Source organism: Pholcus phalangioides, unplaced genomic scaffold (assembly GCF_987345545.1).
Source record: "Pholcus phalangioides strain wild (caught in Gottingen) unplaced genomic scaffold, Ppha-v1.0 ptg000010l_1, whole genome shotgun sequence".
In the NCBI taxonomy this organism is placed as follows: Eukaryota; Metazoa; Arthropoda; class Arachnida; order Araneae; family Pholcidae; genus Pholcus; species Pholcus phalangioides.
The window spans coordinates 598,035-623,507 of record NW_028301603.1 but is presented as its reverse complement, the minus strand read 5'-3'; the positions used below and the strand labels follow the sequence as shown (position 1 = coordinate 623,507).

The 25,473-nt window shown below is 39.7% G+C and overlaps 1 protein-coding gene across 1 annotated transcript; it reads right to left on the bottom strand.

Annotated features, from left to right (window-relative positions):
• Positions 1 to 1,750: 1,750 nt before the first annotated feature.
• Positions 1,751 to 2,563, bottom strand: LOC149080723 (uncharacterized). The gene has a single exon (XM_089237359.1). The coding sequence runs from the start codon at positions 2,561 to 2,563 to the stop codon at positions 1,751 to 1,753; it is 813 nt and encodes a 270-aa protein (XP_089093485.1).
• Positions 2,564 to 25,473: the final 22,910 nt, after the last annotated feature.

Sequence of the window (25,473 nt, the reverse complement as noted above, 5' to 3'; positions counted from 1 at the left end):
ACGTGCCGAATATCAGTGGTGTACTGACTAATGAGTTCTAGATACCGTGTTTGACGAGCAGATGATTTCTCTAGCTTTTGATTGAACGCAAATGTAAGAGGCTTGTGATCGCTGAAAATAACGACCTGTCTGCCTTCTAACATATGTTGGAAGTGTTTGACGGCCAAATAAATTGCCAAAAGTTCACGATCAAATGTGCTGTATTTTGTTTGAGTGGGAGAAAGTTTTTTAGAAAAAAAACCAAGAGGTTCAAGTCCTTTCTCAACCTTCTGTTGCAATACAGCGCCTGCTGCAAAGTCAGATGCATCGACCATCAGAACCAATTGAGCATGGGGCTCTGGGAATGCTAAAGCAGTGGCATCAACAATTAACTGTTTGCATGATTCAAAAGCTTCTTTAGTAGTGTCAGTCCAATCGATAGGGGTTTTGTCATTCTTACGTTTATTGCTTACGAGAGCATATAAACAAGATTGTTTTGTTGCAGCGTCCTTCAAAAATCGATGGTAGAAATTTAGAACGGCAAGAAAATTTCTGAGTTCTTTAACTGTCTTAGGCAAGGGGTACTCGACTAAGGTACGAACTTTGTCAGGTAAGGGAGAAACTCCTTTTTCTGATACCAAGAATCCTGAAAAAGAAATTTCGGTAACTCCGAAAACGCATTTGTGCAAGTTGATTACCAGTCCAAAGTCCTGGAGTCTCTGGAAGAGCGTCTCTAAATGTTGCTTATGGGAAGATTCATCCTCAGAAAAGATGAAGATATCGTCCAAATAAGCGAAACAAAAATCGAGATCGCGAAGAATGTTGTCAACAAAACGTTGAAATGTGCTTCCATCATTTCGGAGACCATATGGCATCTTCAGGAATTCGAATAAGCCAATTGGAGTGGTTACAGCAGTTTTTTGAATGTCCTTGGGCTCGATGGGTATCTGCTGATAAGCCCTGACGAGGTCAACTTTTGAAAATATCTTCTTTCCTCGCAATCCCAGTATGAAGTCGTGGATATGGGGGAGCGGGTACTTATCAGCTACGGTAACTTTATTGAGCGCTCTGAAATCCCCACATATGCGCCAAGTACTGTCTTTCTTTTGCACAAAATGAATGGGGCTGGCCCATGGGCTTTTTGATGGCCTCAAAATACCTTGATTCATGAGCATTTGAAATTCGGTTTTCAAAGCAGCGAGTTTTTCGGGATTGAGTCGCCTCGGTTTCGAAAATACGGGAGGTCCGGTTGTTTCTATACAGTGATTCAGCATGTCATAACCTGGCTTGATTTGCGGATTAGAGCCCAATAATTGGGGAAATTTACGTACAATGGTATCGTACTGTGATTTCCCATTGACAATAGATAAACTCGTATGTGGGCATTCAGCAAATGAACATACCGCTGATAAGGATGTTTCGTTATCGCGAATACACTTATTTTTGACGTCGACTAGTAAGTCGAATCGTTCAAGAAAATCGGCGCCCAAAATTGGGGTAGAAATATCGGCAATAACGAAATTCCATGTAAATATTCGCCTCAACCCAAAATCAAGTTCTAGTCTGAGCTTACCGTAAGTCCGGATTTCAGACCCGTTCGCTGCATATAGCTTGAATTCCGTAGGAAGACATTTCGAGGACGTTAGCCGTTTGGGAAAGCAACTAATAACTGCACCGCTGTCCACTAGAAATCGTGTTCGAGTTTTGCGTTCGAAGACAAAAAGTCGGCTTGTTGTACCACAGCCTGCCGCCGACGAAGCAGCTGCGCCGACTAGTTTCCCGTAGACCAGTTGCAAGGAGTGACACACTTGCGAGCCTTCTCGCCGAAATTGTTGTGGTACCAACACAGCCCTTGAGAACGTGGACTGGATCGGGATCGGTTTCTGGAACGGTTGCGAAAGCGAGTGCGGCTGCGACTCGAATGAGATGAATTGTTGCTGCTAAGCTGTTGAAAAGCATTTTTCAGTTCGGCAATTTCTGTACGGAGGGTGCTGACCTCGGAATGAGAATCGACAGTCGCGACTACGGTACTGTTTCTGGATACCTCACAGACTTTATCGGCGATTGCAGCAAGCTTCCGAATATTTGTAGATTCATCACTACAAGCACTGAGAATCTGCTGTACATGCGTGGGTAACCGTTGGGTCCACAACGTGCAGAGTGCGCTTTCGTTTAGTTTTCCACCGTTGAGACTTTCCATTTCACAAAGCAATTGTGATGGACGTTGATCACCTAAATGCAAATCGTTGAACAATAATCGAAGTCGTGAACTTTCCGATTGCTCGAAATATGCAAGCACGCGTTTTTTGAGCGTGTTATAGGCATCAGTGGTGGGTGGCTGAACGATAATGTCACGGACACATTTCAAAACGTTTGAATCTAATGACGCGACAACAGAATGGAATTTCGTTAAGTCATTAGAGATGCCAGAAACTAAAAATTGTGACTCCACTTGTGCAAACCACACGGCAGGATCCGTTTCCCAGAATGGAGGTGCCTTGAAAGCAACACGGCACAAATCGAAAGCACGTGCGTTGACATCAGCTTGAGATGATTGATCCTGTTGTGCATTCGGATTTGCCATGATCAATTAAGAGCAGTTCAGTTCACTAAATTGTTGAACGTGAAATAAAAGTTTCGCCTACCTGAAAAATATTAATGGCAAAAATCCGTGCTAATGAGAAGACCACATGGTGCTGATAAACGAAAGTAAAGCAGGTGCGATAATATCCATATTGAACGGCCGGTTGTCACCAGTTTAGCTAGTTGGTTCAGCTATTTGATGTTTTATTCCGTGATGTAATAACATGGTCAACAGTTAACAAATAATTAACATTTATTTAATTAACTTTTGAGAGCGAGAATCAAGCGACCGACTGATACAACAACAACAAGAAGACTCTACAATATTATACAGTACATTCGAGAACATTGGTCAGAAACGTGAGCGCGTTTTAGCTAGTAGAGCCGAAGTGGGCGCGCGCGACACGACTGCCATCTCGAGGAATATTCGTCGCCACAGTACTATGATTACTTACGCCGATGATTCAGTTCTTTTATATTCTTCCAACGATCTTAATACACTAACAACTAAAATAAACCAAGACCTGTGCTTAATCAGAAAGTGGTTCCTAGCCAATGATTTAACCCTAAATCTTTCAAAGACTAAAGTCATTCATTTCAACTTAATTTACTCTGAAATTGATTTTAATCTAAAATTCCATAGCCCAATATGTTTGATGAACCTCGACTGCTCCTGCCAAAAAATTCAGCAGGTACAAAATATCAAATATCTAGGACTTAATATTAGTAGCAATCTAAAATGGAAACTTCATGCACTAGAAATAGCGAAAAAACTACGTTTTATTGTATATAAATTCTATTATCTGAAACAAAAGGTAACAGCAGAATTTCTGAGAGAAATTTACTATGCCTGGTTTTATTCAATTGTCAATTATGGTATCATCATCTGGGGTGGCGATTACAAGACAAATCTGCTGCCTATTTGTTCTATTCAAAACAGATGTTTTAAAACTATTTACAGTGCTCGTTCTCAAATCTCAATTTATAGAAATTTAAATCTACTCCCCATAAGACATAACGCCATCTACCGAATCATACTCTACATATATCGTAATAAATCAATATGCACTCAAAGAGAGTCCATATCATTGAGAAGACCAAACGAAATTTATCGCATACTCTCATTTAGAAAAGAAATATTTCGCAAACATTTTTACTACCTTGCTCCTAAACTATTTAATGCTTTACCGTTGGTAATGCAGAATATATCTAGGTTTGCATCATTTAAAAAATCACTTTTTGAATTTCTAATAGCAATAGATGATATAGATGTATATTTTCAATTATAGAAGCGAATTATATTATTATCCATACGCCTGTAGTTGCCTCATATCAATTGTTATTATATCAAATGTGAACTTGTATATCAGCATAATTATTACAAAAATTTATTTGAAAATTCATTTCATTATTTAACTATTTTTTTTTTGTTTTTTTATTATAAGTTTTGTGTTATTTTTTTTTGTTTCTTTCGTCTTTATATTTAATTAGTTGCTCTGTACAGGCTCAGGCCTCTTGACAACAAATGTTGAGATTTCACTGTTTCATGTATTATTTAACTTTGGAAACAAATAAAATATTTATTTATTTAAAAAAAAATAGAATCTTCTATTTGGAAATCTTTTTTACAACTACTTATAGCTTCAAGCTCTTCTACAAATGCATACGAAGCCCGTGTACTCCTAGACAAAGATGCGTAAGAGGCACGTTTTGCGTGGTCCTAGATATGCGTGAGATGCATGGCTTACGTACTCCAAGACTTGCGTGAGAGTCTTGTGTCATGTTTTACGTCTGAGAATGATGTTTTGGGCACGCGTGTCCCTTGAAATGCGTAGGAGGGTTGCATACTTCCAGAAACGCGTATGTGTACGCACCACTTGAAATGTGACTTATATGAGGCGTACATACCTCTTGAAATTTAAAAATTTAAAGGAAGCTTCTGTATCCCCAAAAGTGAGTAAAGTATTTGCTTACTACCCCCCCCCCCCTCCCCCAGAAATGCGTAGGTGAAAAGTTTCTTCCCTCGGGCCATTCAAAGTCATCGAGGACTTAGGGTAATTTATCCCTTTCTAATAAACTTTGGGGGGGGGGGAGGGTTTGAGCTCCCCAATAATTCATGGTCACACAATGAAGCACTCGCCCCCAGCTCTCGTACCCGAATCACGTATATACGGGACATTTGGTAACCCTAGATCCACTCGATGTTTTCTTTTTGTCAGCGTCTCTGCTAGACATGCGTACGAAGTTCACGTATGTCTACAAATGCGAGAAATGCCTACTCCTACACATATATTTTTTTATAGAAATACGTAAGAAATTATTGCTTATCACCTGGAAATGCGTAGGAATCTTGATTATCACCTATAAATAATTATACGTTTGCGTACTCCCTCATATATTGTACTTTAATGTTTTGCTTTTTGCTCTTTTTTTCCACCCGCCATTAAAGATTATTTTTCATGTATCCCCTGAATGGTCGATCACGTATTTTCAGGGTATGAATCCACGAATTGAATATGATTGACGACCCTCTATTAGGGTTAGTTGTACGAAGGGCGTCGCATAGACCAGTGTTTCCTCAACCACCGGGGCACGGCCCAGAACCGGGCAATAGCATCATTCATATTGGACCCACGAGTGATTCGCCGTTCAAGTTTTTTTCCCATTCGTCATGTGTATGACCGGGCTTTCCACTTAAAAAATTTAATTTACCGGTCCGCGGGCTCCTAAAGTTTGAGAACCGCTGGTTGCATCGCCAAGACCAGGCAATGGCAAGAATTATATGCCGTCAGTCGCAGTTAAGCGATAACATGCTCGGTTATATTTCACCCCCATTGTTCAGCGCAGTGTTAATGAACCCAGGGCTTGGGGGGGGGGGGAGGAACCTGGCTCCAACAACCCCCAGCGGTTTTCAACGAGTGTCATTCAGTAGCTTTGGGGATGACGACAATTTATGGGAATTTCATTATAGCAGAAGAACGTCACTGCAAATCACATTGGAATTAATCACAATATGGAAAGAAAGGTAACTAGCAGCAACCGCCAATAAGCATCTAAGATGCGTGATTAACGCAAGAAAATTCAATTTTGCTCCTCCAAATTTCGTTGAGGAGTGAAAATGCTCCTTTGAATTTTGAGTAATTTTTTTTAGCGGAGTTAATTTTCCATTAATGAAGAATTATATTCTTTGACAACACTGGTAATTGCCGTAATTATGATCAACATAACGCGTCCGCGTATGGTTTCGCAGCACTATATTACATCTCTCAACATTCATTTATGAATTGTCAAGTTAAAACTATAGGGAATGTACACTGCTGGCCACCCAAATTGCAACACCAAGAAAGACAAGAGATATCGCAACAATATTTATTTTGTAGATAACATGTTGACCAAGCATCAAATGATTAAATTTATAGACTTCTGTGAAGTGTGGTTCCTGCCAAAATCAGTAGCCAGAGTAGCCGCCATTGTTGGAGATCACCGCTGCCACACGCCTCGGCATTGATTCAAAGAGACTTTGGATGTGTTCTTGGGGTACAGCAGACCAAGCAGCTTCCACGCGTTGCCAAAGTTGATCTGGTGTGGCAGCTGGGGATGTAATCTGGGTCAATCGTTGAGCAACCATGGACCACATGTTTTCTATCGGCGAAAGATCCGGAGAGCGAGCTGGCCAGGGAAGCAATTCAATCTGGCGATTGACGAAGAACCTTTGGACAATGCGTGCCACGTGTGGTCGCGCATTATCCTGTTGAAATATGGCTGTGGGCAAGCCCTGAAGGTAAGGAAGGACAACTGGCTCCAACACCTCGGAGATGTAGCGCTGGCTTTTTAAAGTACCGGCAATGCGTACTAGAGGAGTGCGAGAGTGATATCCAATACCGCCCCATACCATAATACCCGGTGCAGGATCAGTGTGGCAGTGCATAACGCAGCTGTTCAGCATCCTCTCTCCATGGTGTCTCCAGACTCGAATCCGACCATCGTGGTGTTGCAGACAGAAGCGTGACTCGTCAGTAAAGACAATTTCATTCCATTGTGCCGTCCACATCCTTCTTTCATCGTACCATTGGCGGCGGAGACGTCTGTGGTTCTGCGTCAAGGGTAGACGAAGCAATGGACGTCTTGCGGACAGACCACTCTGCTGTAAATGGCGTCGAATGGTACGCGCAGACACTGGATGATGCCGTACAGACTGAATGTGCTGTGCTATGGTTCGTGATGTGGCTGAGCGATCCGTCACTGCCATACGCACAATACGCCTGTCATCACGTGAAGTGGTGCACTGAGGTGGATGCGATCGAACACGTCGGTCCGTCGTACCCTCCTGCATCCAACGATCACATATACGCATTACAGTTGTTTGGTTTCGTCCAACACGACTACCGATTTCCCTGAAAGATAATCCACAATCTCGGTAGGCCACTATCCTTCCTCTGTCGAACTCGGATACTTGATCAAAAGATGATCGCTGTTTTCTACGAGGCATAATTGATCGTTTTTTTGAAAAAACCTCAAGAAAAACACAATTGCCGTACTTCAAATCGTCGAAATCTCCAAGCCTTAAATAGCGCTTTGAAGTGGCGCCACAGGCGCGCGTGATGTGCGTCTGCGCTGAAATTCTAATCATTTGCATATCTCACCTCCGCTAATGCATGTTGTAAATTTCATATTATTTGCATGCTTCCTTCAGGGTGTTGCATTTACGGTGGCCAGCAGTGTATTATATGAGCATTTGCTCAATACCAGACCAGAATTGAACGTTTCCGTCACTGCCCAGCCTTCGGAGGCTGTCTGGAGACTTACAGATCACCAGGGGTGGTATGTGCCAGAGAAATTATGACAATGGCAGAGAAAATTATGAAAAAATGAGATATATGATTAATTGCGAAAAAAAAAAAACCAGACATAAAAATGCCTCTGAATTGCGATCACAGCATCTGCAATATCGAATAAAACTGATATTCTCTCTCTCTATTTTTTTTTTCATTTTTTCTATTTTTCTGTATTATTATGTTATGGTAATCTTTACTTTATTAGCATTTTAGCACCATATACTAAAAAGCCCCTCTATGCCCTTTTGCATATTTTCTTCTGAAAGATTTCATGACAAAATGTATTTACATAATCTACTTTTTATTTGCCAATTTTGCATTAACTTTGATAAATAGGTTCCATGTGGAAAATTATTTTTCCTCATTCTTTTGAGACAAAAATTACCTCTGCACCCTATACTTTCTCCTATGTACATGTGCAGAAAACAATAATTTTGTTGTGCACAGTTATGCTTTTTTTGTATCCAAGAAAACATTATCATCTCCAAAGCATAGACCCTTGTTTCCAAGTCATTACTTGGAGAAAGAACATAAATTTTCATTTTATATATATATATTCTGTGTCAATGGTTTTTAAAATGGATATATGCGATTAAATAGGTTCCAGGTAGCACAATGATGATATATTCAAATTATTTACATTATAAACATTCCAAAATCAAGATATTTTTATATTATATGTAATTAATATTACCTTGTAAAATAAAGTAGTGATACTAGCTCTGTATCTCAGATATAACATGTTTTTTATCAAACTATAAGCATACTTTTCCCTTTTTCCGTTTTGAAGATCAAAAATGGCTAAATGTGATTATATGTTAAAAATATCACTTTGTTGCTATGTTCCAATATTTACATCAGAATTGCAAAATAATTAAAATAACATTGTATTTTCTTCTCGAAAAACATATATGCAAACTTTCTTGGAAGAATAACCCCTTTTCCATTTCTACCCCGAAAATGTAATTATCCAATTTCTCCCACAGAAAACAAAAGTACATATACCCTTTCAAGAATATATTTAGTATTCAAAAGGAGTAACACTATATGCATCTTTATGCATACAGACTACTTTTAGTGTTATATCATTATGTATTTAACACTTTGATGACGTATCTTGTTAATATATATACACATCCAGCAATTAATTTTTTCAGTTTCGTGTTTATTCATAGTGAAAAAAAATCAACTACTGTTTTGATTATACTACTTTCTAGCATAAAATTCACTATATGTCCTTTTTTGTTTGTTGTGTAACTCCAAATGAGTTTTTAGAACTTCTCCATTGTATTCAAATTCTCCAAATTCTCCAAATACTCAAACTTTTCCACCACATCTTATTTTCTCCACGTCTTCATCTGTTGTTAGTCTTGGACTTAACATAATTGTCAATTTTTTTAGAATTCATTTCTGTATTGTATCATTAATACATTTTTTGGTCTAAGATGTCGAAGTCGTTCTTCATGATTATATGCCACGATATTTTGAAAGTGATCAATTCCTGAAGTTTGTAGTTTCTCATAAAATTTTTTTGATGTTCTTTTAACATATTTGTAGATAGACTCTATATCAAGTTCTCTATGTAGATCTGTGATTTTAAAATATCTTGGTGATCCAGTAAATCTTTTTAATTTTTTATTTTGAAAAACTTGTAATGTATACATGTTTCCTTTGCATGCATATGCCCATGCTGGTGCAGCATATAGTATTGACGGTAGAATAATCTGAGTATACATCATTATCTTGCTTTTTAGACTTAATTTAGTTCTAGGATTGCAAAATTTTGCAATTTGATTGATATTTATTGTTGCATTCACAGTCCTATTTGATGTGTGTTTCCTGAAATTCAGTCTATTGTCCATGTAAACTCCCAGGTATTTGATTCCTTCTTTTGGATATATTGTGTGGTTATTGATATCTATAGATGTGTTTGTTGGAAGTTTCCTGGTGGTGAACCATACAAATTCACACTTTTCAGGGTTTAATTTAGCTCTGTTGAAATAATTCCATCTCTCGAGTTTGTGAATTTCATCTTGTAGTTCATTCAGTGCAATTTGTGGATCTACATTTGATTTCATTATTATCATGTCATCTGCATACATTCCCAATAAACCATTTATTGTTTCTGGGAAATCATCCATAAAAATGTTGTGTATGTATGGGCCCAGGTTTGAACCTTGATTTATACCAGCTTCTATTTTACCCATTCTTGACTTTTCATCGCCTATTTGTACCTGAAATGTTCTATCTGTGAAATAAGATGTTAGAAATTTTATAATTATTGGTGGATAACCTCTCGTTATCATTTTGTGAAACAGTCCTTTTCTCTATATGCAATCAAATGTTTTACTATAATCTAGGGCGACTGCTGCTGTGTACTTTTCCTCTATTCTTGCCCTTTGCACATATTTTAACATTCTCATGAGTTGATGACATGTACCGTGATGCGATTTAAAACCAAATTGTTCAATTCTGCCCAAATTCTTTTTTATTGTTGTTTCTACTATTCTTGTTGTGATGGATTTTTCAAACAACTTTGACAGATGTGGCAACAATGCAACTGCTTGATACGAACTTGCCTCTGCTGTTGGTTTTCCCACCTTGGGTATAACCTTTATTATGGCTTTTTTCCATATTTTGGGAAAATAAGCTATTTCTAATAGTAGATTGAAGATATTCGTTACTGATATTATTATATTTGGAGTAAACATCTTTACAGCCTTTGAAGTGATACCCTCATAACCAGGTGTTTTTCTTGGTTTTATTTTGGCTATGTTTTCTTTGATTTCATTGATCATAATTGGTCTAAAAGTTATGTTGTCTACAGGGAAACTACGTGCCAGGTAGTTTTGTACTTCTCTTTCTGTTTAATCAATGAATCCTTGTGAGACTGTTCTGTTTGGTGTCAATTGCTTTTCGTATACTCCAACGAATTCATTTGCTTTCTCAGCATCTCCATACATCAATCTGTTATTTGAATTTTTTATTGGGGGTAATTTTCCTTTCCTTTTTTTCATTTTATGGTAAATTTGGTATAATGATCCATCTTCTGGTCTTGCTTCTTCAAGCCATTGCGAAAATCTCCCATTTATACATTCTGATATATCTTTTTTAACCTCTTTTGCTTTTCTATTATATTGGTTTCTAAAATATGGGTTCCATGTTCTTTGCCATATTTTTCTTAATTTGTTTTTTATCCTAATTTTTTCCTTAACCCATGCTGGAAGTCCCAGAGTGGATTTGGATGTATCATCTTTTCTGTTGTTGCAGTATTTAATGCACTGAGTATTGTTTCTGTTATTTCTTCAGTTTTTCTTTCTGCTTCTATTTCTGAAATTTGATTTGGTGCAATTATTGGAGCTTCTAATAATTTTTCTTGATACTTGTTCCAATTTGTAATTTTGTTTTTGATCAATCTGTGGAGAATTGCAAAGTCCATTGTTATTTCCACCGGCAAGTGATCAGAATCCAGTTCATTTAAGACTTTCGGTTCTATGTATCATATTTTGTGGTTCATATAAAATTCTTTCTGGGCCATTTTCTTGACTGTTATCTTTTTTGTTCATATTTTGTGTTGCCTCATTTTTTTGAAGACCATTGCAATTCTGTTTTTCTCTCCTTTTTTCCCAAAAGTCTTCTCTACTGATGCTCTTCTTTTCTGTGTTTGCAGCAGTTTCTTGAATTACTTCTTGTCGTGTATTCATTTTTCTATTGTTCTGCCAGTCTGGGTTTATCCAAACCTTATCATTTTTTTGAGTTTTTGTTGCATAACTCCTTTTTCTCTGTTGCTCCCTATTTTTTACCATTTGCTCTTCTCTCTGTCTTATGTTGTTCTTCTTACAGGTATTTCTTTATCATACCTAGGTTCATAATTTCTGTATGTTGAGCCTTGTCTTCCCTGTTCTATTTTTTTACCTCTGTTTCTGGGGTTCATTTTACATCCGGTCCATGAACTGATGTGGTCTCCCAGACAGTTTACACAGGTTCCAGGTCCGTCTTCTCTTTTTTTGCTACATTCGCGGGTCATATGGTCTTTCCCACATTTCATATAGCGTGCAGAGTTATTACAATTTGCTTGGCTGTGAAAAAATCGCTGACACCGATAGCATTGAACTGGCCATCCCCGTCTTTTGTATGTCTCGACTCTGACTGTCATATTTAGAAAACTGTCCAATTGAAATATTTTTTCATTCTTTTTATCTTTTGGCATTTCTACCACCACCATTGGTAATTCTTTCTTGCTTCTAAAACTTACTAGTCTTTTTACTGAGTCAATTTCAAAGCTCATTGCCTCTAGGCTTTCTCTTATGATTTCTGTTGTACATGATACATGTAAATTTTTTATCACTATTTTTAGCATATCCTTTTCCTTGAGTTTAAAACTGTGATATTCATATCCTTCTGCGTTTGAGAACTGTTTAACTCTTGCCCAGTCTTGTATAGTGTCAATTTGTAGAACCCAATCTCCTCTTCTTTGTATCCCCTTGGAATTCTTTTCACATATGTTGGTTAACTGATTTCTCAGGGTAATCCAGTTTTCTAGCTGCGTGAGATATATGTCTGGTGGTCTGAGTTTTTTTCTTTTTGCTTTCTGAGTCCTTTTGTTCATTGCTGTCCTGAAGACACTATTGTCTTGTATTGCATTATCTTCCTGCTCGATGTCATCTTCACTGTTTGATGTATCTGAGTCATCTAGCTCTTTAAATGAAAAGCCGAATTTTGCACTTATTGTTAATCTTCTTTCTCTCTCTTCCTTGCTAATTTTATCAAAGTCCATGATATCGTTGTTTTTTGATATGTCCATGCTGTTCTCCTCGTAATTATGTGCTCCTAGACCGTTGCTGACTCTTTCTGTATTTTCTTCTGCTTCCCCATGTCTTTCTGTTTGTTGCATCTCACTTTCTTCGAAAAACCTTGTGTTTTTCACTGAATTATCGGTCAAAGTCGTGTAGTCTCTCTGTTGTAAGTCGTCTTCCCTTGCTGACACTGTTTTTTTGTTGCTTACTCTTTCTACCTTATCGTCTCCTTCAGTCACTATCTCTTGTAGTTGTGCATTTTTTTCTTGGTCACCCCTGTTCTTAATATCACTTTTGCATTTTTCTTCTGGGTCACCCGCTAACATCCATGTCACCCCTATCGCTATTTACTCCATTACTTGTTTTTATCATTGTATATTTAAATCCCTTCGGATCAAACACACCTTTTGACTTACCTGTGTCACCTGATTCATTTTCCGATAGATGCGGGTGTTCAGAAGATCGCAGCCTGTCAAAATGAGCATTTGCAAGCTTTTCGATATAGTCTAGGATTAGTGAGCAGCTTAATAATTTTAAATATTTATTTATAGTAAATTCATTTCCTAATTTACAATCAACGTCTATCTACCATGTGGAGGGGGAGGGGCCAAAATTCTTTTTTTCAAGTTTATTATTGTATAGTGCAATTATAATTACTTATCTGTTGAAATAAATTTCAAAAATGTTGATTTTAATGGATTAAAATACTTCAAAGATGGGTTTTGTATTACTTCCCCAATAGATGACGCTTTACTTTAAAGACAGAATTTTTCTTTTGATTTTAAGAAGGCGGATTAAGCGAGGGTGCAAGGGGGGGGGGGTGCGGTGCACCGGGGTGACAATTTTTTTTTTTAATTTTTTAAAAATTTCTAATAGTAAATGTTCCATTATGTAAATGAATGTACCATGCAAATTTCCAAAATAGTAATAGTACTCTTTCACAAAGGGCAAATGCCTGGTGGTGCCCCCACCCAGCACAAGCGGATACAAGCTCTTTGAACGAGAAGGGGGAGGTAGTTGTGTAGTGAACGAAGGGGAGATTTCCCACCTCCACCTTCCCCCTTTACCACCTATGCCTCCCAGTTGTATTTGCAAGGGGGCCAAATAAAGGCAAAGAATTTGGCTTCTCACTTGTCCAGTTTCTGGAGCACCACAAACGAATTGGAATAAATTTCTTAATAAGAGTCACCTCGTTATGCTTCCTCTTTATGCTAAGAATGAATAATCACGCTGGAACGAAATACGAGGCAATTTCTATTGAAGTTGGACATAGGGTCACTGGAATGTTTTGGTAAACAATGGTGCGCGGATTTTGTGCTAAATAGAATCAGGTTCACTCCAGTGCCACCGGGAGAGAGAGGGCGCTCCACCAGTGTCGTCTTTATGGGGTGGCGTTCTACCTGGGCGGCAGGTAAGCTTCAACCTCCCCTGCTGAAAAGCGTAAAAATTCAACTGAAATCGATCAACTGGCAGATATTTATAGAGAAAGGAAGCAGGTCAGTGAGAGACCAAAAGAGTGTGGGAGCACGTGAGTGACCAAAACAGTGTGCATGCATGTGAATTGCTAGAAGAGTGACCTAGAGAGCAAGGAACCATGTCGGTGAGCTACCAGAAGTGTGCTCGAGCATCTGAATGACCCAAATCAGACTAGAGTGGGGAAAGAGCGGCAAAATTCGTGTGTCGCCCACACGCGGCAAAACCATAAATCCGCCTCTGCATGGGCGCAGCCCCCCCCCCCCCCCGGGAAAGTTAGGGCAATACCCTACTTAACTGGTAGTAACCGCTGATGAATTTATAACCTTACTCTTGAAAACCATGGGACTATTTCTCATTATCATGGAGGACGGGCCCTATGGACACGAGGCCTTCTGGGTCCATACTTCAATCCACCCCGAGGTTGCGCAGACTTTAGATTTCCCCAAGAGAATATGCCCGGGTTGTTGTCGGTCATAAGATGACAATATAATCCAAGAATACGGTTGGTCTGGGTGAAAGCGCACTCTGGAGTAGCTGGCAACGAGCAAGCTGGCTAAGGAAGTCGTTAATCTTCAAACTCCAGGTGAACACCCATGGCCAAGGAGTTTTGGTAAACGCTTATTACGTGAGGATCTGTTGAAGACGTGGCAATGTAGTTGGAATTCCAATGCGGCCAAAGACGCCTATAAAGTCCAATGACGTGTCCGGTGGCACCATCATGTTTGGCCCAGAGAAAAATATAATAGTAGTAACATAGCACACGAGTCTATTTAGAACGGTTTAAGCGCTAAACTCACTCTGCTTGTAATTGTGGAGCTTCTGGATCTCTCTGGCATTATGCAACGCAGTGTCCAAAGACTGCTCAGTTCCACTTTGGTAAGATACCAGAATCTTATACCTTAGCCTGGAAGATAAGGACCCTTCGTAGTCCTACGAACTTCCGTCGCCTCATAGGTCTTGTCAGGTTTCTGGAGCAGAACTTGCACCATATGCACGACAAAACCATAGAAGCACGCGAACCGAGAGGGGGCACCGACCCGACGTATGTGCTATCAAGGGAGTGCAACGGGTGTGGGTCATAATCCCGATAGACGAAATATCGACAGGTCAAAATCCCGACACGGTCGAAATCCCGACAGGGTCAAAATCCCAACACGGTCGAACTTAAAAATTCAATTCCACCCTATAAGCCGCACTTCGCGATTTCTGTCGGAATTTGAATTTCTTGCGGCGACGGGCGTTGGGGCGCCGATGAGAATGATATAAATTTCGATCAACTAAATTTTCAAATTTTAATTTCGCCGTATAAGCCGCACTTCGCGATTTCTGTCGGGATTTGAATTTCTCGCGGCGTCAACAGTCAGGTGAGAGAGTACGATTTGCGGACAAGACTGAGAGGAGTTACTGACGTCACGTACCTGTCCTCGCGAGACAGCAGCAGTCAGGCTAGGGTATACAACTTGCGGCCTAGACGACGGCGGACCTACAACTACTGAAGACAGATGTCGAACTGATATGTAGAAGCTGGACAATGGATGACTGTAATTAGCTGATTTAATGCGATTCGAAACTTGCGATTTAGATTATTGACAACCACTCGATTGTCAATAATCTAACTGACGATGGATAGATTCTTATGGCAGGGACCAAATGCCATCATCGTATAATCTTGTTTATAATTTTGATTGCCGTAATTTTGACAGGCGTTTGTTGTTCCGATTTTAATCATCTGTTATATGAATCCAGAGATTTCCGATTTTTTCTAAATACATTTTATTTTTTTGTTGCCTTCGTCTGAGGTGACAAAGTTTTGTTGTTTATAATAAAACTTTCCGGATACACCCATCCTCTGGGAACGCTTCGAAATCTCTGAGATGGGAAGCGGGGTGTGTTCGGTCGTCAAAGGTTATACGATGACAGCGTGAATTATCCGGAACTTCGAACTTTCCAGAATCCGTACTTTCTTGTACAACGGATAGGTCATATATATATATAGATATATAGATATTATATATATATATATATACATAGGACCTATACGAAGGATGCTCAACCTTTTGAAGAAGGGTACGGGCCTTTTCATTGGTTGGAAGCGTGTCGCGGGCCACATGGAATACCCCATGGGTCTCTCAGTTGTCTGGGAATGTGATGGGGTCGCTTAAGAGGTTTGGGAATGTGCCATGGGTCAATTAGGTGATCTGTAAATGTATCGTGGATCACTTGAGTGAGGTAAGAATGCGCCGCGAGCCACTTAAGTGACCTAGAACAGTGCCCCAGGCCACTTTATTGATTTGCAAATGTGCCGCGAATCACTTGAGGATTCTGGTTATTTGCTGCTTAGTTCATTTTACCTCGATTAACACTTTCACTGCGGATGAGTCACTTTCTTTCTGACGTCACGGTGGCGTCATCATTGTCTTGCTCCAGCAAGCTGTTGACGCCAACATGTTGACCCCAAGGGCCACATTTGGCTGTTGGGGGTCATATGATCAACCTTGCGAGTCATAGGTTGAGCATGTATGTCCTATTCTCTGTTGTCAGTCAACCTCATGTGGATCCAAATCCCCAGTCTCCAACAGAAATATTTTAATTTCTACAAAGAACTTGTCGCTTTATCGTGAGGGAAATTTGATTTTTGTACCGTCTTTGAGCAAGGAACTTAGCCCTTATTCTCCAAGTACCTTCACACTAATTACAACGTGCATTCTTATGTGTACCATACACCCAAAAGGAGACATATTATTCCACCCCTTGAAGTCTTTTTCACCTGCCTTGTCTCCATATGCGTACCAGGCCCATACGTTGCCCAGATCGATCTCTCATGCTCCTCCTTTATCCACATGCATCTCTTCCTAACAGAAATACCGCAGCCGCGTACCTTATAATTTACCACCCAAGATCCTAATCTCCTTAACACCGGTTACAGTGTTATTTGTCTTACCCTGTTTGCACTCGTGTAAACAACGAGACCTGTTATTACCGTACCTAAGAAAGAAAGAAAGGAAGAGAAAACATTACCTTATAGGAGACATGGGGTTGTTAAGTACGTACTTTTAAAAAAGCGTACTGTACCATATCCATCAATACGCATGGCAGAAGTGGTAGAGACACCAATTTAATCCCCTATTTCAGGGTTCGGGAGATTGTGGTCGAAGCGGCTTAACCCCAGCGTCCATAAGTATAATACCACCCCCCCCCCCTCTTCTGACCAATGGTTATGACCATCACGATTGGTTCTAATGGCCAGGTGTTGTCGGTACTCCGTATATATACTGCTTAATATTTCCTCTAGAAATTCTTCAAGTGACGGGGGGTTTTGTTGAGTAAACAAACGATTATCAGCACTAAGGAAAGCCCACCTGCCTGCCTGCCTGCCTGCCCATGTTTAAGGCCATAATATCGTTTCCTCCACCTTCGTTAAACATGGACTTTCTCTAATCCATAAAGTTTTCTTTTTGGGCGTCGTCGTCGTCGTAGTTCCGAAAAATAGAGGGAACAGGTTAAAGGAACACATACACATAGGCCTATGCCTAACTAATAGCTTGCAGCTGCTGACTTTTTTTTTGGACCAACAGTATTTGTTTTGCGCGCAGAAGGCAGAAGGTTACCATATTTCTCTTTGATTCTAAGAGACGAAGCCTTGACTTCGAGTACTTTTGTCAAGAATGGTACAATACCAGGATTTTGATCCATGGAAATTCTTGTCTGGACATAAGTTAACACTTATTTGTGAAAGCCAATGGGCGATATCGTCAAGCTTGATGCGAACTGTGGCCACCCTTTCACGATAATCCTCTTACTTTAGATTTATCCAAATCTACTACAAATTGTGGTTATGGACCAATGCAGAACCTTGTCTTTGTGCCACTCGCCATCTGGCTTTCCAGTGGCCAGTGTCAAATAAAGGCAAATCTCTTGAAACAAAGAGATTAGTCTTTGCAAAAACGGTTCATGTTCTGCGCTTACAGCAACCTTTCACTGATTCATCTAGTTAACCTTTCAAGCAGCCCACAGAAATCCCTAAATCTTCTCCCCCCCCCCCCCGTAAAATTCCAAATTTTTGTTAATGGAGTAGGCTTTCTTCTTCGATTTCCAGCAAGTGCAAAGGTAGCGGTATGGGGGGGGGGGTGTTCCATTGAGAAATACGGTAGAGCCATCGATTATCCAAAACATCGGTTAACCGAAAGCATTCCAGAAGTTGTACCTGAAGTGCTTTCTCCCCCCCCCCCCAAATGATGTACAATCGATTCCGCTTATAACGTTCTCAAAAACCGCAACTTAAAAACGTTATGAGCGAGAAAACGTTTTAAGCGGGAAATGTCTATAAGAATTATATAAAACATCGTTTTTCACCGACCATAGCTTTTTTTGAATGCCATTTTTTTGGGAAAACCGATTTTCCTTATCTGAAAAAGCCGCATTTTAAATGATAAACCTACTTGATGCTGGTGCCTGTAGAGCTGTCAAGTTGCTTATGTTTCGTGTGCATGTCACATTTTTGCGGCTTGAATTTGCATGAATATATTCACAAATGGATGAGAAAAACCGCCGCTTATTCCTTTGTTTTATGCAATAGTCTATAACATCAATATGAGAAGATTCATTTTTTGAAATCGATCTCATGCGGCGAATTTGAATTAAACCGTAACGGAAAAAAGGTAACCTCTTATGAGCACTTTTCCTAGCTCTTATCTAATAATATTCCTATTCAGAGACACAACTTCCATCAACCATGTGTATGTGAACAGTGGTAAGGGCAATTATGCTCTGCACGCTGTTGTTGTACATGCTGAGAGCATGGCCCCCACATCCTGGAGCGGGGCCCCTAGGCTGGGATCATTTGCGGGCCCCTCGGTTATACTTTCCACGGGCCCCTTCTGTAGATAATTTATAGCGTGAAAAAGCAAAAAATGATGAGAACTGGGCTAGAGCCCTGTCAGCTCCCCCTTTGAGGGGACCATGGCTGAGAGAACAAGGGGAAAAAAATGTTCAACGCTAATACACATACATAATCACCATTTCCGTTTCTTTACATGAAAAAAATGTGAAAAAAGTACGTTGATTTCAAGGAAGGAGAAAGCCCGATATTTATTATCCGAACGTTTCAAGCGGGAATAGCGAAAATATAGCGTTGTATCCGAGAAAAGTTAACATTATCAATACAGGAAAAAGTTAAATTCTCAAAAATTAGATGTATTAAGCGGGAAAACGTTATAAGCGGGATTGACCACAAATGATTAGGAATACGTAAATTTCACAAAATTTTTTTTAAAAAATCATAAATTTCGCATTTATTCGAGAAAAAAAAAAATTTTCACAAAAAATAAAAATTTAAAAAAATAAATAAAATATATTTTTTAAAAAATAGAGCATATCATAGGCCCTCAGCTAAAATGATTTTTCTGAGGCCCTCCCCTTGCTAGAAATACTTACTCTCGATGATTTGAACCAGGTCTCATTTTCATGAGGGCCCCCTCTGCACGGTTTCTAAGCCGTGCTCGGTAGGACACATGCATTAAGACGGCACTGGTTGGATGTCATGTGTAGTCAATTTATTTTAACTCTTTTCTGCTGCTGTGTCTTTCAGCAGAATACTATGCCGTTCATCAATTCCAATATACAGTAGTCCCGTTTATCCGACCTTCCTTATTATCGGACGTCCCACCGCAAAAAAAAAAAAAAAGTGATCAGCAACTGTTGAGCTTTCAGAATTTCACATTACGACGGAGTTAAGGCTCTAGAAACTGCAATTAAATATATTGAGCAACAAGAAGAAGCTACAGGAATGATAATGCAAAGATGGCGAGATTTGGCAGCGAAGAAACGGCACTCGTCAGGAGAGAAAGCAGACACGGCGACCAAAAATTTTTTTAAATCATCACAGGACTGAACTTTTTTTAAGTACTGTGTATTTAACTTCAAAATATTCTATAACTGTATAAGTAAATTTTCTCGCTAAATTTTTTTCTGTTGTTTTGCTGTAAACACGAGGCTCGTAACGTGCAAAATTATAATATAGTTTGACGTTTAATAGGCTTTTCCTTGACACCTCCGTATTATCCGACGTTCTGCCGGCCCGTTTGTGTCGGATAAGCGAGACTCTGCTGCACTCGTTTGTCAATTTTTTTCCCGTAAAAATACCCTTGAAATTTGAGCCCAAAAAGGTTTCAAATCTACTAACTTACTCCACAAAACATGTGCGAATGGAAAGTTTGATCCTTTCAAAATTGTCGATTAGCATAATTTTCCTACAGAACTCAGAAACGAAAGTGAACTGAACCCGTCTTTTAGGAGCTAGAATTTCATTGTCAGAACTTAAAAAACCTATGCTGGAGTATTTATTTATTTATTCAATATTGATTGGCCGAGGACTATACAAGAGGATGCGGAATTTATACATGGCGAAAGTCACGATTGATGTTACGAGAGAATTCGGAAATCGTGGTGCAATCTACAATATTTGATGGTAGGTTGTTCCGGTCGATAATAGTTCTTGGGAAAAGCTAAATTCGTGACAATCTGAAGAGGCAAAGATGGGCTGTAATTTTTGGGAATGATTGAGTCTAGCAGAGAAATGTGAAGGTTTGATTAGAATATTGGAGGTGTCAATATTAAAAAACCCACGGAGGATTTTGTAAAGAAAAGTTAACCGAGAGATAAGTCGAAGAGAGGAGAGCGGTTGGATATTGAGTTGTCGCATGAGTTCCGTTATAGAGACATGTGAAGACCAACAGTTAAAAATGAAGCGAGTGGACTTATTTTGGATAGATTCTAATTTGTCTATGCTGGTTTGAGTGTGGGGATCCCAGGCTTCACGGGCATAGGAGAGGGCAGGAAGAATATATGTTTGGTAGCACAAGTGACGAACATGACGGGTGGAGTATTTATTTATGGAGAAAAGCAGCAATATATGATATTCGCTCAGATGAATGACACCTTTGAACCACGAATTCTGCCTGGTTACAGGCACCGGGAAGAATTTTGCTGCCAGTAATAGCCTACTTATACGGTGTTTTTTTTGGTAGCTTAAATACGTACTGCTCATTTTTCTTGAGTGCAAAAAATGTTATCTTCGTGTTGGCCACAACAGAATTAAATTCTTTGAATTCTTTAATGAATGTGTCATCCACAAGATTCACTTTACGCGCCCACCATTTGTAGTGCAAAATGTTGTTACCAAGAATTGTTTTTAATAATTTGAAGCACGCAGTGATGTAACGCGCGGAGTCTGATACTAGATCCTTTGTTTTCGTATTTAGTTTCGTGTCAATTATATTATAGCTTGGAAACACTCGGAAGAATTAACGATAAAATTTAAATTGTCGAGATTTCGCAGAAAAGTAGTAAAAATTCAAGTTTTTGCATTTATTCGTCAAAATTGGAAAATTTCGCAATTATCGCATTTATTTCGTGAATTTCGCATTTATCGCGGTTATTTCGCAAATACGAAATTTAAGTATCCCTACAAATGATATATTACCCCGAAGTGATGCAAAATATATACAGTTTTAAGGTTTAATATCACTGTTTCTTTATTTCATATTGTACCTATGATACTGGTACAACTTTTTTCCATGAATGATCGCGTTTATCTGAAAAATCACTTATCCGAACACACACCCAGTCGCCAGTTGTTTCGGGTAATCGATGCTCTACTGTAAACTGTACAAAGTATCTAGGATTGTTAATGCTAAAATAGGAGGCTGAGGCGAGATATCTCGTCAAAGCCACTTAGAGGGTTAATAAATGAATTCAAACGATTGAAAAAAAAAGAAGACAGAATTCAAGTGACTTATTTATTCCAAATTCCTCTGACAAATTACTGGAAATTATTTTTGACATCACAAAATGTCTGGGCTTGTCAATGCTAAAATAAGAAGCCAGATACTGACGAGATATATCGTCAATGTCACCTGAGGGTTAAATTATTATGGTGTGTGCAATTCATTATACGAAAAATTTATTTACATATTAATACGATTTTTTTCAAAATTTATTGATTGCAACTTCCAGTGATAAAAATTTCTTAGTCATGTGTATTGCAGTACGGGAATGTGTGATCTGAGGTTTTTCCCACCGGAAAAACGGGATTGAAACCCTAGTAGACACAACAACGCATATATTGTACACCAACGCTGAGTTGGCCTCTGGCTACGTCGCAAAACGTCACGATGAGCGATTCCATTCGTCTTCTTTCGGTGAAAAGGCCGCAGGCAGAAAAGGAGCAGGTTCGTATTTTCCGTTGGCGTCTTTTAGCTATTTTAGCGAGTTTTTTTCCCCGTTTCCCCTCCTTGGAAAATGAACCCTCCCTTCACACTACACTTCAAGGTCAGACGCCAACTCAGTATGGGTATACAATACAAGCCACGCGCTTTCCTTACGCAATAGGATATGAATTCACACAAGAAATTACGCAACACTGACCGTTCAACGTTATACAGAGCGCCGAGCTCAAAAGAGCCCTATTCTCCTTCATCTTGGAGTAACACAATATTGCATTGGTATAAAATATGGCATAAAATAATAATTATGAAATGATAATATAAAAGAGAAAAGAGAATAGCATTTGTTGCGGAAAATTGTCTTGTCCGCCAGCTTGACAAACATCTGATGTCTTCGTTCTTGAAAGATGAAAACTATGGAATATTTGAATATTTACAAAAATATATATAGGCCTACATATGTACACACAAGCGTACACACATTTTTCGAAATTCGGACACATATTTTGTATGGAGTATGTTTTTAGGCCGCAGATGTTTCAGAAACTCGCGAGTATCATAATTGGAGATCTCTCTCAGATGTTGGTGACGCGACCTTTCTTGTTCTTCGAAGTAATTTTTAGATAGTTCCTTGATCTGGGAATACATGGACGACACCTTCAAATCTCTGTCCAGAACGGTGAGGCGGAAAAATTTTGGCGTGCCAGGAGTGAAGCGCCTGAGGACGTGATTCTGGAATCGTTGTAGTTTGTACATGTTGCTCTTACATGCGAAAAGCCCAAGCTGGGGTCATAACCATGTGTCAACACTGGGCGGACGATTTGTTCGTACATCGAAACTTTGTTCTTCAAACTATGTTTGGACTTCGGATAGCAGAATTCCAATAGATTCTCTAAGAGGGTCTGAGCCTCTTTGATTTTGCTCTTGGTATGGCTCCTGAAGTTGAGTCTTTCATTCAGGGTGACTTAGTTTGAGTCGATGGCCATGATATCTTGTCGCTCTATGACGATCTTCGTATCTGTTGGGATATCTGGGTTTGTGAGCAACATCATCACACATTTATTCACATTCAAGTTGGTATTGCTGTATGCATTCCATCTTTCGACATTTGTAATCAGCTCCTGGAGGTTACTTAGCGCCCTCAAGGGATTCCTGTCGGTTGAAGTTATCATAACATCGTCATCGTATAAACCTAGGATGCCCTTTGGTACCATAAGATAATCATCCATAAAAATATTGTGTATCATCGGGCTCAAGTTGGAGCCTTGGTTAATTCCTGCGGTTTTTTTTCTGATAATGAGTCGTTTATCTTGACCTGAAAGGTCCAAAAAGATATCATTTGATCATTTTTGTCGCACCACGGTCATTTTCTGCTCAGGAGGGCTAATTAGACCCCGGGACATACAATTTATTACCGATTCCGAACTGCAGGCTTGTTTTTTTTTATACTCGTCGAGGGGTTGGTGCGCTAACCCCTCGATGGGGGAACTCCCTGCGGTAGCAATTTTTTCTGTGGTCATGTCGCCGTTTTTGTTGTACCCGTGCCAGGAAAGTTTTCTGACAAGGATGAACCGGGTATCGAACTCACGACACCTCTTCATATCCTTTGGTACTGTTAAGCGAGTATCTTATCGACATGGGCTACCGCGCCACCGCAAACGTGTTTTCAACATAATTTATTGTTTTAGGAGATGGACGATGATGACACATAGATGGCACTAAAAAAACATTTCAGTTGCGTAGGAAGAGCGTGTACTAAGAAAAGAGCTACAGTAAAAGTCGGTAATTGCGAACTCGGTTCTAACGATACCTTAGCTATAACGTTAACAACTGGCGGTCCGGGCTGATTTCCCATGGAAAATAACGTCAACGAACCTTGCTAATAACCTCAATGAAATTAGAATGACCTTGGATATAACAACACTTTTTCCATCGCTTTTATAGCGTTTTTCCTAAGAAATTCCAAAAAAACCACCAGTGGCGTATTTACAGGTGACTTATAGTGGGCTGTATCGCCAATGCGGCAAATTTGAGGAATGAGTGGCCGAGAAAATTAGTAGAATGGGAGAAGGGCGGCAAAATTTGCATATCCCTAAATAAATCCACCTCTGCCGAGCAGGGTCGTTTTAATGCATGGGCCTATCCAGGCACGGAAAGTGGGGGGGGGGGGGTTCCCATAAAAATAAGATCCGGTTAAAATTTTCAAGAGCAATCGTGTAAATTGGTACGGACAAGCATTTTCAGCCAGGTAGGGACTCAAAAATATCCCTTTGCCCAGGGGCACTTGATGCTTATCGAACAACCCTGCTGCCGAGACAGTAAGGGACTGGGTCAGTGAGTGACCAAAAGGGTGACCTACAGAAATTGCAAGCACTTGAGTGGGCAAAATAGTGACTTGGAGGGTGAGCAAGCATGTCTAGGTCATTCTTTTGTTTATTCAGAGTGAGGGACCTGGTCAGTGAGTGACCTACAGAAATTGCAAGCACGTGAGTGGGCAAAACAGTGACTTGGAGTGTGAGCAAGCATGTGAATAAACAAAAAGAGTGACCTAGAGCGTGAGGAACCTGGTAAGTGAGTGACCTAGAGAGTGTGCAAGCATGTGAACAAGAGTGATCTGGAGTCCGTGCAAGCATCTGAATGATGAAAAGAATGACCTGAAAGTATAAACGATCCGAAGAGTGACCTGTAAAGCAAGGAACCACGCCATTGAGCGACCAAAGGAATGACCTAAAGCATGTGCTAGTACGTGAGTGACTAAAACAGTGTGAAAACATGCAAATGATTGAAAGAGTGACTGTGTGTGTGCTGCGGGTCGCGAAACAAAGTTTACATTCCTACCTTCATATATGTACTGCAGTCGAATCCCGTTTTAACGAATACCGTTATAGCGAAAATCTCGTTTTAACGAATATTTTTCTAATCCCCCAAATAAGTTTACATAGGAACAATGCTAGGTAACCTGGAATTCCTTTATAACGAAATTTCGTTGTAACGAAGTGATTCCTCCGGTCTCTTGGCGTTCGTTATAACGGGATTCGACTCTACTAGATAAAATAGAAGAATATTTAGTGTCTCGTGATTGGCCGTAATGATCCAATGCGTCAGTTATAAAAAATCACTTGGCGATATTGGTGTTTTTTAATTCAACAATTGGTATACTTAATTACAACTAAAATCTGAACGGGGATTTATTATGCCCCCGGTTCCCTTAAGGGATCTGAAAATGTGCTACGGGCTGCTTGAGTGATCCGGATCTGTGTCGCGGGTTCCTTTAAGTGATCTTGTAATGTGACGCGGGCCAACTGAGCGATCTGGAATTGTGCCTCGGTTCACTTGTGCTATCTGGAAATGTACCACGGACCACTTGAGTAATTGTGCCGTGGTAATCTGTAAATTGTACCAAGGGACACTTTAGTGGCCACGGCACATTTTTAGATCCATTAAGCGTCCTTGAACAGCGCCGCAAGTGACCTGCAATTCAAGGCATTCAAGAGTTCCGGTCATTCAAGAGTTCTGGGAATGTGCCACGTGTCACTCAACTGATATGGAACTCCACCGCAGGTCACTTGAGTGATCTTTAAA